Source organism: Aureobasidium pullulans, assembly GCF_000721785.1.
Source record: "Aureobasidium pullulans EXF-150 unplaced genomic scaffold scaffold_2, whole genome shotgun sequence".
In the NCBI taxonomy this organism is placed as follows: Eukaryota; Fungi; Ascomycota; class Dothideomycetes; order Dothideales; family Saccotheciaceae; genus Aureobasidium; species Aureobasidium pullulans.
Genome location: NW_021941022.1, coordinates 387,841 through 400,504, shown reverse-complemented (window position 1 = coordinate 400,504; position 12,664 = coordinate 387,841). Strand labels below are relative to the sequence as shown.

At 51.3% G+C, this 12,664-nt stretch overlaps 8 protein-coding genes across 8 annotated transcripts; 4 read left to right on the top strand and 4 right to left on the bottom strand.

The window, feature by feature from the left end:
* Positions 1 to 72: 72 nt before the first annotated feature.
* Positions 73 to 1,029, bottom strand: M438DRAFT_288459 (uncharacterized protein; the record flags this gene model as incomplete). Its single annotated transcript, XM_029901659.1, has 3 exons — positions 73 to 313; positions 367 to 889; positions 946 to 1,029. 3 exons carry the CDS (start codon positions 1,024 to 1,026, stop codon positions 144 to 146), a joined length of 774 nt encoding a protein of 257 aa, XP_029764499.1. The 3' UTR covers positions 73 to 143.
* A 128-nt stretch (positions 1,030 to 1,157) lies between these two features.
* On the top strand, positions 1,158 to 2,250 carry M438DRAFT_310486 (uncharacterized protein). Its single transcript, XM_029902422.1, has 3 exons — positions 1,158 to 1,270; positions 1,325 to 1,605; positions 1,668 to 2,250. The coding sequence occupies exons 1-3, from the start codon at positions 1,231 to 1,233 to the stop codon at positions 2,004 to 2,006; spliced, it is 660 nt and encodes a 219-aa protein (XP_029764498.1). The 5' UTR covers positions 1,158 to 1,230; the 3' UTR covers positions 2,007 to 2,250.
* A 193-nt stretch (positions 2,251 to 2,443) lies between these two features.
* Positions 2,444 to 3,123, top strand: M438DRAFT_341923 (uncharacterized protein). The gene has a single exon (XM_029904623.1). It carries the CDS (start codon positions 2,502 to 2,504, stop codon positions 2,832 to 2,834), a length of 333 nt encoding a protein of 110 aa, XP_029764497.1. The 5' UTR covers positions 2,444 to 2,501; the 3' UTR covers positions 2,835 to 3,123.
* Positions 3,124 to 3,345: 222 nt separating this feature from the next.
* On the bottom strand, positions 3,346 to 4,919 carry M438DRAFT_310484 (uncharacterized protein; the record flags this gene model as incomplete). The annotated part of the gene is made up of 2 exons (XM_029902421.1): positions 4,046 to 4,919; positions 3,346 to 3,989 (listed from the first exon to the last, which is right to left on the bottom strand). Exons 1-2 carry the CDS (start codon positions 4,761 to 4,763, stop codon positions 3,346 to 3,348), a joined length of 1,362 nt encoding a protein of 453 aa, XP_029764496.1. The 5' UTR covers positions 4,764 to 4,919.
* Positions 4,920 to 5,708: 789 nt separating this feature from the next.
* Positions 5,709 to 6,487, bottom strand: M438DRAFT_351597 (uncharacterized protein; the record flags this gene model as incomplete). The annotated part of the gene is made up of 3 exons (XM_029906730.1): positions 5,709 to 6,193; positions 6,251 to 6,355; positions 6,406 to 6,487. The coding sequence occupies 3 exons, from the start codon at positions 6,485 to 6,487 to the stop codon at positions 5,709 to 5,711; spliced, it is 672 nt and encodes a 223-aa protein (XP_029764495.1).
* A 1,128-nt stretch (positions 6,488 to 7,615) lies between these two features.
* On the top strand, positions 7,616 to 9,545 carry M438DRAFT_341921 (uncharacterized protein). The gene has a single exon (XM_029904622.1). The coding sequence runs from the start codon at positions 7,741 to 7,743 to the stop codon at positions 9,502 to 9,504; it is 1,764 nt and encodes a 587-aa protein (XP_029764494.1). The 5' UTR covers positions 7,616 to 7,740; the 3' UTR covers positions 9,505 to 9,545.
* Positions 9,546 to 9,864: 319 nt separating this feature from the next.
* Positions 9,865 to 10,881, bottom strand: M438DRAFT_371259 (uncharacterized protein; the record flags this gene model as incomplete). The annotated part of the gene is made up of 3 exons (XM_029908248.1): positions 9,865 to 10,488; positions 10,541 to 10,799; positions 10,856 to 10,881. 3 exons carry the CDS (start codon positions 10,879 to 10,881, stop codon positions 9,865 to 9,867), a joined length of 909 nt encoding a protein of 302 aa, XP_029764493.1.
* A 253-nt stretch (positions 10,882 to 11,134) lies between these two features.
* Positions 11,135 to 12,529, top strand: M438DRAFT_310477 (uncharacterized protein). Its single transcript, XM_029902420.1, has 3 exons — positions 11,135 to 11,346; positions 11,399 to 11,606; positions 11,657 to 12,529. The coding sequence occupies exons 1-3, from the start codon at positions 11,241 to 11,243 to the stop codon at positions 12,405 to 12,407; spliced, it is 1,065 nt and encodes a 354-aa protein (XP_029764492.1). The 5' UTR covers positions 11,135 to 11,240; the 3' UTR covers positions 12,408 to 12,529.
* Positions 12,530 to 12,664: the final 135 nt, after the last annotated feature.

Here is a 12,664-nt window from a genome sequence, read left to right as displayed (position 1 = left end):
GTGGGAGATTGCTAGAAATGACAGAATCTAGCACACGGGGAGGGTGCTATGACTTTCGTCGAAATGATGCGTGGAAGGCTGATGCGTGAAATGAGATGATTGGCCAGATCTATGCTATGAGCAGGCGTGGTCTATATACAAATCTATGCTACACTTGACAGTAATCTGTCCTCAACGCCATCGAGAAGGCAGTGATGCTCGAGCACCTCGAGGTTCTCTGCTTCATTCTGGAAGTCCTTGTCAGGATCCTGTCCTCCCATAGGGTTGACACCCATCTGGGCCTGAGCCATCTGCTGCGTGACCTGACTGGCCGCTGTCTTGTATCAGTATGGAGTCTATGGGGCAAGTAAACTTCGGAAGACGTACCGTTATTGCTGCCGAGGATGAAGTTGTATACAGGCTGCAGACCGAACAGGGTCAAGAAGTACCAAGACAAACTCGAGACCCATCGGACATCAAGATCTTTAGTTCCAACACCAGACTGCAACATAGACTTGAATTGAGGAGTCAGAGGGAATGGCAGTTTCATGATGACATAGCCGGAGAAGAAGGCATTGATCCAGCCCATGATCAAGCTCTGAGGCACCATCATGGCAACCTGGCCCTTCATCATGCCCATCATACCCTCCATGGCAGCAGGATCGGACATTGGGTTGCCCTTAGGCTGCCCGCGCATCTCAGGTTCAGCGAGGAAAGTGCCGTCCTTGTAGGCTTGGATCATGTATGCCTTGCGGGCAGCGAAAGAGGCTGGAGACAGCTGCTGGTAGTTGTTACGAAGGTTGACACCGCGCATGAGCGAACGCTGTTGACGCAAAACATTGATGGCTTGTTGCTTGGGCGCGGACTGCAGGAGGGTGGAGAGGTAGTGTCGCAAGATACCGGTGAGGACCTGGTCGGACATGTTAGCTAGCTGCATGATGTGGACGGTGGAGGACTTGGACTCACCATGACGACGGTAATGGGCAGCAGGATCCAGTAGAACAGGGCAGGATCCCTGTAGATGGTCTGCACCACAGGCTCGGCCATGTTGGACGACATGATTGAGAAGTCGTGAAGCTGTTGACGTGGTCGACGTGTTGTCGAGTACAAGAAGCGGATGCGCGCTGGTTGGACCGACTCTCCGCAGCTCCTCCGCATGTCAGTCAGAGCTCCGGCCACGCTTCACTTTCACCCTGTCAGCCAGCAGCCAGAGGTTTGAACTTTACAATCAAACATTCCACTTTTTCCAACATGGCTGACGACTCGAGAATATCGCCTTACAACGTTTCTGGTAACTTGGCCCTCATCACATTGCAATCCCAGCTTATACTAACATCCACCCCAGACTGCAAGAACACGACCGACGATGCTCTCCAAAACTACCTGAACGGCCTTAAGTTCCGCCAATCGCACTGGTATACCGACGTCAAACTTGGTCTTGGATACACTGCTGTCATTATCGCTGCCATCACCTTCGCCCTGGACTACAAATATGGCTTCGAGGCAACAAAACGCTTCACCACTCTGGCTGTAGTCATCTACTTCCTCTTGAACGGCGCTTTCACATGGTGGATCTGGCAGGTTGAGAAGAGCATGATCTATGTTGGTGCTTGGAAGGGTCGCAAGGTAAGCTCTCGTCACACTGCTCGCCTTCGTCTATCCTTTGTTTGATACTCACATGCGACCAGATCACAATCTCCACTCGCGCAGACAAGTTCGACCCAACCTACAAACTCACCGTCACATACCACCCTTCCTCGCTCAACACCATCCCACAGGTCACCAAAGAAGTCTCGGCTCCCTTCATGCAATGGTTTACCGCCGACGGCTTCTTCGTCGCTGCTCCTTTCCAACAATGGCTTGCTACAAACATTGACATGGTCGGTGATGCCGACCCGAAGAATGTTCTCGACGATGCAGCTGGTGTCAGGACTGCGCAATCCGTCCAACCCGAAGGTCTCAAGGATCTCTTGAATGTCATCAAGACTGGTCCTCCTCCGGTTGCTGCTCCTAGAAAGAGGGGTTAAGCTAGTGGTCTGGGTCTCTTGCTATACTAGCTGACAATATGTATTATCGAAAAGTAAACTTATCTTCCTTTCCTTGAACTTTTCGTGCTGTAAAATTGTCATGCTTCTTTCCAAGTCATGCAGCGACCAAAACCATTGTGCATTTTGACAGGTGCTTTGTTTGGTCGCTGAGAGAGTATTCTGCCGTCATAGTCCATGAGTGCTTCCTGCCTCAGGAGTGCCTGCCTCAGGTCAGCGACTTATCAAAACCGGCTTCGCTTGAACCCCCTCTTTTCTCCTTAGCATCAGCATCAGCAGCAACATCAGCAGCCGTCAGCATCGTGAGTTGCATCAGGTTGGAATCCTACGATTCGATATTGATGGAGATGCCACAGTTCAAAATCTCTCAATCAAGCAATCTCATCAACGCCTCTCCAGCAACCTCTTCTCGCCCCGTAAGCAATTCATGCATTGCATCAGCATCCTCTTTCATCGTGCTGATTCATCGGACAGATCATGTCTCCCTTCTGGACCCTCCTCCTTCTCCTGATCCTCTCTCAAGCCGCCACAGCCTTATGGCCAGCCAGCACCCACGCCCACACAACAACCATCACCGAACATCACCACCATTACCATACCACCACCATCTTCAAGCCGACCGTGCCGACAATCAGCTCACCTCCTCCCGAACCATCAAATTTCTCGCCTTACGACTTCACCGAAGAAGATCTCGTCAATGCGGTGAGGGAGGAGGTCAAGGCCGGTCGTGCTTCGGGGTGGTATGAGGTGGTGAAACTTGTGTGTTGTTTTTGTGTTGGGCTGTTGCTGCGCTGGTTGTTTGGGCTGTGAGGGATCAGGAGGTAGGGAGAGGTGAGGGAGGCAGGGGTGAGGAGAGGGGGCTGGAGGGGGTCGTTGATGAGTTATATCAGGGGTAGGGTTGGTGTATTGCTGTTTAGCATTGTGAACGGATTTTGTTTCTTCTGCCTGTGTCTTGTGTTGTGACTACCTGTCGTGATACATGATGTTTTGTGATCGGCATGAGATGTCCAAGGAGAGACCCACTCTTGTCGACTCTGGTTGTAAAAGGAAATTAGGGGGTAGATGTGATGTTGTTCAAAATATGGTATGAGTAACGTGGGTGAGTAATTACCTCTAAATGCCTTCCTGCTCTTATAATTTGCGAGTTTAATGTCACGACTTTCCGCTGTTCCCTTACATCCAAAGACCATGAGATGGGCCCTACTGTTCATGAAGGAGGAGTAAACGTGACACGCGCTCTCGAGGATCTTGTACAGTACATAACGCACAAAGTGTTTTGAAATCTAGACTATGTCCATTGAGAGCTAGATCTCTGTTTAGCCTATTGCAATGGAAGTCCAAAGTCAGGCAGATTCATGTTTAGGAAATCGCCAAAGACGGCGTCCATGTCCATTAAATCGTCGTATGCAATGTCAAAACCACTCAGACCACCGTCAGGTTGTGTTTGCGGGGTGGGAATACTGTTGCGTTGTGCTCCAGCGAGTTGATTGCTCTCGTAGTTTGGCGTATACACGGGACGCCATTGAGCGATGTTGTCACCCACGCCAGACCCGTTTCGAGGTGCACGACGAAGCTCTGGAGATGTGGAGATAGCAGCTACTTGTGCGGTCTGTCTTAGAGCTTTGCGCCCCATTCTCGCCATGTTTTTTGCTGGCTGTGACCACTCGGCCAATTGTTCGAGAGCTTGTACGCAGTTTTCCAGGTGCTCGCGAGACGCTGCACGCTTTATCGGGCTGCGGGCACGACGAAGTTGGCTGTAGAATGACGACATGGCCAGTGAGATACTGTAAGATACCAAGGGAAGTGGCACAAAGCTCTGAGGCGAGACATGATGGAGTATCGTTGTGATATGCAGGGCCGAGAGTTCTTGCCGCAGGCTCGAGGGCGTTGGAGTCGACGGTTGGGAAGTGCTGCGCGCGCGGTGGGATATGATCGCTATGCCGTGGTAGTATATCTCCAGGGACGCTAGACGAGTGACTGTTAGGGCTTGTGGTATTGCTTACAGATAGCATTCTGCTTACTCATAATGTTTGTATCAATGTTCCAAGCATTGCATCGGCTCAATATGGCTTCAAAGCTCTCAAAGTCCTCTTCGATACCCAAGACATCCAGTGCGGCTGTGGGTTGGTAGAGATTTATGACTCTGGAGAGTAGTTGAGTGATAGTGAGCAACACCTTCATGGCCGGTCCGCACAGATCATACGCTTCTTCAAGCTTGAGACCAATATCCAGATCGAAAATCAAGCGCGGTCGCCCATTCAATGCTGCATTGAAATTGGAGAGACACCACAGGGACCAAAACAATCGTGTTTGGCTACCTCCATACCCGCTAGAGCGACCCAAGTGAAGTCCGATCGTTTGTCCATGTTGTATCGCTTGTGCCAGATTCATGGATGCATCCTCTGCGCCGTCCGAGCCCTCGGAGTATAACGACATGAGTGCTAGCGTTCGTATCAGACTGACTTTGTCTTCCTCCCATCCGATCGACAAGGCCCAACGTAGCCATTTGTACGTTCTGGAAGCGAAAGACCTCGCTGATAGCAGCTCTGGGCTCTCTGTAAAGCGCAAGTAAGGTTGGGCAGCAGCATCCCTAGAAGCTACTAAACACATCGCATACATCACGGACTTAGATTTCCTGGTCGCCTCGTTTCTGTCAGCTTCATCCACAATCGAGAGCAACGGGTTTATCCTTTCGAAGTATATGTTGATAAGAGAGTCTTTGTCTTGCTTGTCCATCATTGGTGATGGTGGGACAGTTTCCTCGGATTGAGGCACAGCATTGCTTCCCGGCGTGCGAGCACCTGCGAATGGACTCTGATGGCTCTGGTGGTGTTGAATATCAAGGTTGTGACGCCTCGGCTCACCCACCCAGGTGCCAACACCATGTCTATCACGACCTCCACTACCAGGGTCATCTTCAGCTACGAGACGAGCTTCCGGATTAAGGTCGCCAATGAATCTCGAGGCGGATGGAGGGTCAAAAGGCTGCGTGTTGTGATGTCGTTGATCACCAGAGTTGCTCGATCTTTCCAACACAACTGATGGCGTTTCCGGCTTTGGAGTTCCGCTTGATATCGTGGTAATGTGACGAGCCTCAGTCTGGTTCTCTGTTTCTAGGCCGTGTGTACATCGTTTCTATCATTGCTCGAATCTTTCAATCATTGCATGCAAAAGGATCGAAAGGTCAGATCTACCTTTCGCTTTTTGCAGTGTTCACATGCACTTTGAGGAGCTTTCCTCTTGCGACTGTTTGGGTCGCCATTGACGACAAAGGTGTAGTCCATTGATGGTTGATTGTGAACAACGCGAAGGAGTTATGACTCGAGGTGCATCAACGAGCTCTAATGGTCCGAGCTCCTGCCGCTTCGGATCATGACGTGCCCTCGACCCTGACCCAAAGCTGACCATGCCGAAACTCACTACTCTCAAGCTCTGTTATACCTCATGTTGCGAGTTCGTAGTCACTATGCTGATCGATTCGTATCTGAAAAAGCCGGAGTAAACATCGTCTTGTGTTGGAATTCCTTCCGCTTGAACTCGCTCTATTTTCACAGTTACTCGTACACGAGCACACATAGAACACCGTTGCGGTGCAGATCAATCGTTTGTAATTAGAGCTCTTTTTTTGAAAAGACTGCCGCTATTTGAGACTACCAGGGTATGCGTGCTGGTTTCCACAAAGCATTATACTCCACGTCCAAGGTAGTGAGCTTTTCCACCGTCCTCAGAGTCGGCCACGGAGCTGACAACATAGGCGTAGATGAAGGCCAAGACAGCAGCAACCCACTGCAATCCATAGAGCAGATTACCGCCCTTGATGGAGTTTGTGCTTGCGACCTCCAATGCTCTGACTGCCGAGTTGGTTGCCCATGCACTAGCCACCATCAGAGTAGCGCCTGCAAGACTAGTAGTCTTTGCTGCACTGCGGATCAGGCGTCCGGCAGAAGATCCTCTGAGGATGACAAACGTGATGAGGATGAGGGAGATGAACCAGACAACGCCGCCAGCGGTGAGGAAAGCGACGAAGACATCGCGCTGCAGCTTTCTGGGATAATCGAAGTCCGGGGCGTACTTGGTATCGATGTTGAAGGCCTTTGCGAGGTCTTTGCCAGAGCGGCCGGTAGTGGTCACGCACCAGTCCTTGTGCTTGCCGCCGACAATACACATGCCTTCGTAAGGACAGTCAGCCAGAGGACCAAGAAGGTACCTTTCTGCGAATAACTCACCGTAGTAGCCGAGTCTCAGCCACTCATGCTCATCACTATTCCATTTGTAGGTGAGCAAGTAGATGCCGCTAGTGCCAGTTGAGGTGGAAGAGACGAGCGGGAAGACTTCCAGTGTGTTAGCCGGTGTGCGCTGTAGGGAGGCGCGCATCACTTACTTGTGAAGAGGAAGATGGGAATTGCCAGAGTCCAGATAATAACTCCCAAACCCAAACCGCGTGCTTTGGACATGAGACCCATGATTGTGTGAGTTGACTGCAGTTGTGTGATGGAAGAAAAAAAAGCTGGTGGTTTTGCTCAAGTTTTTTTTTATCGCGGATGCGGGAAGGGAGAGGGAGAGGCAGAATGAGAGTGAATTGAGATTTGTGGAAATCGCAACCAACGAGGAGCTCACTTATTTATCAACAGGCACGACAAGAGCCGCAGCTGCCTGAAGGCAGGATTCCATCCAGACTTTGGGAAACCATAGGCGCCAACACCTGATTCAGCGTGGTGAAGGAGAAGTTGTTTCGCGTGTCTGCCACGAAATAGACGCCCATCCTTCGACTGCAGCCTGTGCAACCAAGCTGCCAGCCAGAGCTGTGGTCAAGTCGGACCCAGATATAGTACAGGACGAAGAACACCAATTCAGCCTCCTGGGCACAGCATGGATAAAAGTCCTTTGAACCTCACGTTCAATATCTACTTACCACATGAGGCTGTGAGAACGCCGACAACGAGTCTCTTCCAGCTCGAGATGAGGCAGCCCATCGTTTGACTCGCAACTTTGGGAAGGATTCAGTCCATGTCTCGAAGAAAGACCGTCGCCCATGACTCTGGTAAACCAGCGTTGAGCACCTTGAAATTCTCAGCAGTTTGTATGCAGGTCTTTCCAGAAATATCGGAAGAGGAATTTGAGGTTGACGTGACCGGTGAAGAGGGCAGATCAGGTCCAAGCATGCGACGTTAGTGACTTTGCATTCCAGCAACGCTCTCCAACGTCTCTCTTTCGCTGAACACAGGGAATTGGTCCTTCAACACACCATGCATCCAGTTGAACCACCAAGCATCAGAGTCGAGAGATTCGAAGCCTCTTTCTTCCTTGGAGATGAACGAAACCAAACAGGACCCTGGTGTGTCACACTGACGCGGAAGCTGGAGTCCGGTTGGCCCGTCCACGGCCAGATACAAAACAACAAATGACAGCTCCAGCCGCACCCTCAAACGCGGGTTGAGATAGATTGAAATATGACGTGAAGTCCGCCAAAACCAGGGAACCAGGAAAAAGTAGGTTGTTATGATAACACATGGCTACTTATGCTGTCGCATCACAAAATGGCCCAGTGCATCGTTCGCAGTCTGTCGTGGCTAGCTCCTTGTAAGCATCATCCAAACTCCTTCCCCTGCAGCAGTGCAGATCGTCTGGCAAAACGAAGAACGTTCCCGTTGAGATTGTTGCCTTTCGCTTTCTAGCAAGTTACTGTAGCTACTGGACATTGCTGCAACATACATCCATGGAATCGGGTTCGCCCAAGATCGACAAGGCCGTATTCGAGATTCCGCAAACGCCGGAGATGCGCAACGACAGCTTCGATGCCAGCGTGCCGTCCAGCGATGTCGATGGAACCGGTCGCAAGACGCGTGGCAGTATCGCCAGCGACAGCTCGGATGAACCTTTGGACTCTCTGGTCGGCAGCCCAACACTTCCCTTTCTTGCGTACGGCCGCCGGCGGAGTTCCTTTATCAGCCCTTTCCAAATCAACAAAGCTCGTTACCTGTTGAGCTTCGCGGATGCCGAGACTGCGCAAGAGTGGTGGACATTGATGCAATCAGAATATCCCGATACTTTGCGCGAGAGTCCAACCCTGTTTTCGTTCAAGAGCAATCGCACTCCTGCAAAAGCTTGGGAGAATCCGAAGCTCGCGCATCTGAAAGAGAAATGGTCGTACCGTCAGACTGATGGCAAAGACGACAAGGCCGCGCATCAGCAGCAAGTTTCGTCGCAAAGACGAATTGCATCTGCCCGCACGCCTCTGATGCCTACATTGAGCGAAGGTCATGTTTTCGGAGGCTTCGAGAGATTGGAAGACCCCTTCACACCAGGAGGCACAAGCAACATGGAATTCACCCAATTGAACATGGCCTCGGACCACATTCAGAAGTCTGTGAGCCAATCGACTTTGCAACTAGATGCATTGCTAGAGGGCCAACAAGCCAGCGCCAAAGGCTTTCAGAAGTTATCAGCGGCGATGGAGCGCATGTCCCAACAAATGGAAAGTTTGGCTCGCAGACAGCAAGACCACGAGATAGTCTTACGCGAGTTGACAGCAGCCGCGACAGCGAATAATGCCGCGAGTGATGTCCAATATAGACACCAACAAGCCGCAGCTCTCCAGTCCCTCCAATCTGTCATTGAGGAAACTTGTTCTCGCGTACAAGAGCTATACCTCAAACCACCACCCACCCCAGGACCAAACCATGAAATCCTTCACGAGCTGCAAGAAGAAATGTCACAGACTTCCACCTTGCTGAGAGACCTCTACAACCGCCCTCTACCAGACACCGATCCAGCCCAAGCAGAAACCCTCCAGAAACTACAGAAACAGCTCTTGCAAAACACAAAAGCCATTCGCGCATTGACAGACCGGCCCGAACCTGCTTCCAACACAGAAACACTGCAAAAACTGCACAAAGAGGCTTCACAAACCACAGCAATCCTACGTGGAATTACAGATCGATTGGCAGCGACATCTACACCTCCGCCAGCACCAGCAGCACCATCAACAGCTCTGCTGGAAGCACTGCAGAAAGAAACAATCAACAACACAATCCTCCTCCAATCCCTATCTTCCGATCAAAAAGCCACAAAAAAACAAGTCCTAAAGCTCCAAACCTCCCTCGACACAACCACATCCTCCCAAAAAGCCCTCTCCACCCCAATCCAAAACCTCCACACCTTGTCAGAAAAGACTAATACTTCGATCGCCCAATTGTCATCTATCCAAGAAACCAGATTCTCCCAGCTAGAAGCAAAGACCGAAAGACAAATGACAGCGATGAAGAAGTCCTTCACGGCGGAATTGCAAAAACAACAAGATGTCTTCAAAGCACAGATGGAGAGGCAGCAAGATATGTTTAAAGGGCAATTGGATGAGATTTTGGGGGCTGTGAGGGGGAGGAATGTGGTCAGGAGTGCAGAGTGCGGGCATGGGGAGGTTTTGCCGCCGCCAAAGAAGATTGGGAGGAGGATTGTGGGTTATGTTTATGAAAAGGAGTGATTGCTTGAGGTTGTGGACAAGGTGGTGGAGATGGAGATGGGAATGTAAATAGGATATTTGATGGCTACCTTATGACTTATGGATTTTAATGTATAGTATAGTATACCTTTCTTGTACTTTCTTCATCAAGCTCTTTTATATACCTTTCTTGTAATTTCTTGATCCTACTCGTCCGCTTTTCAGAATATCACAGTTGCAGTCGACGAAGCGATGATTGTAGTGTTATGGTCTTCTCATTCGTCTTGATAAATCGATAGTCGACTCCCAGTATGCTTTGATACAAAGACGGACCCAGTAATACCGGGTCGCAGTCGTGTGACATTAGAACTCCTTGATCTCCATGCGCTTATAAACCATTGCTCATGCAGTGTCCATCTTGTCATCATCGCCATCCTTCTTCTTGTCTTTTGACTCGCCGCTACCACTGGGCTGGCCGCTCTGGTCAAGCAGGGGCTGGCTCTCAGAGGTCTCCGGTACGCTTTCGAGCTGTGTCTTGCCATCGGCTCCTTCTGTGGTCTTTGTCTCGCGTGCCTGACGAGCAGTCTCCTCCTCCATACTCATACGCAAAGCCAGTGCCAGTTCCGGGTCCATTGAGGGGTCGACACCGAACTCGAAGTCACCACCGCCAGATGCTGGGGCACCTCCCTCGCCGCCAGATGGACTACCTCCCATGCCACCAGTCTCTCCAGCCAGAATTGGCGATGCAACGATGGTGTCGGACAGAAGGTTAGGGCCGGGTTGGACGATTTCGAGGTATGAGCCGTCACCACCCTTGACGGCATCGTTGAAAGCTTGAAGCTTGGTAGTGACATCGTCGCTGAGATCGCCGAAGGCGACAATGTCGATGCTGACGTTGTTCTTCTTCATGCGCTTTGCCAGCTTGACCAGAGATGATTGGGATTCTTGAGCGGAGTTTAGCGGCGAGCAGGTGAGGACGATGATACGTTGACGTTGGCTCTTGTTTTGACGGTGCTTGAGTGCGAGCTAGACGGTAGTCAGTAACAAGTCGTATCTGGGTTCAGCAGTTGCAACATACGGAGGCGATCATGATGGCGGTGTGAAGATGGCTCTCTCCACGGATCTTTGTGCGATGCAGACCATCGAGGACCTTTCCAGGGTTTGTGGTGAGGGTGGTGAGGACTTCAGGGCCGCTGCCTCCCATGGTCATGAGGCCGACTGAGGATTCGGGATTGGCTTGAGTCTTGTATTGGAAGATGAGGTTGGCGGCATCTGCTTGGGCATCCCATCTCGAAGGTACGTAGTCGCCGTTTCTGCTGCTCTCGCTGTTGTCGACACTGGGAAGGTGATCAGAACAAGAGTCTGAGACGATGGCTTCACGAGCTGGACTTACACAATCATAGTTGCCTCCAAACCCATGTTGGCGGTTGTGAAGGTGGATTTATCGGGGATGGAAGTGGTGCTTCTTTGCGATAGAGGGCTGATGTGAAGGAGAGGTCGAGCTGAAATAGATGTAGTCGGTGAAGTTGCGCAGTTTGGATGAGATGATGGGTCGGATGTTGCTTGAGACGGTCTCGAAGCTGTTGCTCAATGACGCTCGCCGCGCCAAGAAGCCCTTCCGATGCCGACTTTGGTGTTTGTTGATGGTTGTCTTTCCTTCCTTAAACATCGCCATTTCTTGAACAAGCATACTCCATCCAACCATCCAATTCCGAAACTGCTCCTACATATACGCGCATATCCATACAGAGGCTCAGCAGACACCAAAAAGATCCAACATGACGACCCTCGTCACGACTCCCGACGCGACAATGGTGGCAGAACGGACTGCACACATCACAGAGGCCCAGAAACAGGCTCTTATGGACAATTTGCAGCTTGAGAGTGTGTCGCGTACACCCAAAAACCACAAGGGTTTCTTCTAACAAGACCGTAGTCGCCGACCGCGCCCGCAAATTACGCGCCCAGTATGCTCTCCAGGCCCAAGGCTTGCGCACTCGCCTAGAGATGCGCATCAACCGCATCCCTCGTCATCTCCGTAAAATGAACATGGAGGACTTGCTGCAGAAACATCAACAAGCTCAGGACAAGACTCAGCAACGTCTCCCAAGCCCTGCGAAGACCAAGTCCCTCAAGCGCAAGAGGTTTGTCTTGGAACCCTTTCACCTCGACTCATTTACTGACTTGTTTCTAGCGAGGAAGTTACCATGGCTGACAAGGAGAACACTCAGCCCGCATCTGCCGCCCTTGCGAACCCCAAGAAGCGCAGCAAACCCAGCCCTGGACCCACTGGCATTCCTACCTCTCCCAACCTGGCGCGATCTAAGAGACCTCAGCCTCTCAACTCTACAGTACTCTCGCCGAAATCTCCCAACTCACGCACACTCCCTCGATCTCCTCTGAAGTCTCCCACAACAAAGTCACCACCACCGCTTCCCAGACCACGCGGCGCAGCAGCTCTTCAAGCTACCCAACCTACAAAGAAAGGCACGATGAAGAGACCGGCCACGGCACCCACAACTACCACCCTTGACTCGGTCGCATCCGCCCCACAACCCAACACTTCTACTCGCCGTGCCCTCCGTGCCAGCAATGCCTCAGCAGAGAGCACCAGCAGCGAAAAGACCACGATCGTAAACAAGTCGCCTGCCAAATACAACCCTCCCAGCCGCCCTCACACTGCAATGGCTCTAGCACCGACATCTAAGAAGCTGCCTGTGCCCAGCTCGCCGGCAAAATACAACTCGATCAAGGAGAAGCCATTGCCAGTTCCCGCGCCTGCACCCACCCCTGTCACTGGAACGGTCAAGAAGGGAACATTCAAGAGCGCAATGGCATCCTTGACGGGTAGTAAGAGGGGGAAGAAGACCACAGCTGCTGCGGCGTTCAGTACTAATAGCACACCACCCCCTGCCGGAAGAGTGTTGAGGAAGCGTGCACCATGAGACTAGTCGCTTTCATGCTTGTTTACGATTAATGACTGGTTTTTGTTCTTTATCATCCTTGTTTCGAGCCAGACGAGCTAGGCTTCTGCGTGTTGTGTTTGACCTTCTACATAGTAATGGGTACTGATTGACTGGTATGAGATCGTCTTCTTCAAATTGCAGGAATCCCTTCAGCTTTTTATTGAGGTGCCAAAAAGGTGCCGTGATCGTGAAGGTAGAGCTCGTTAATGTGAGAAATCGTGAGGCAGCCTTAGTCG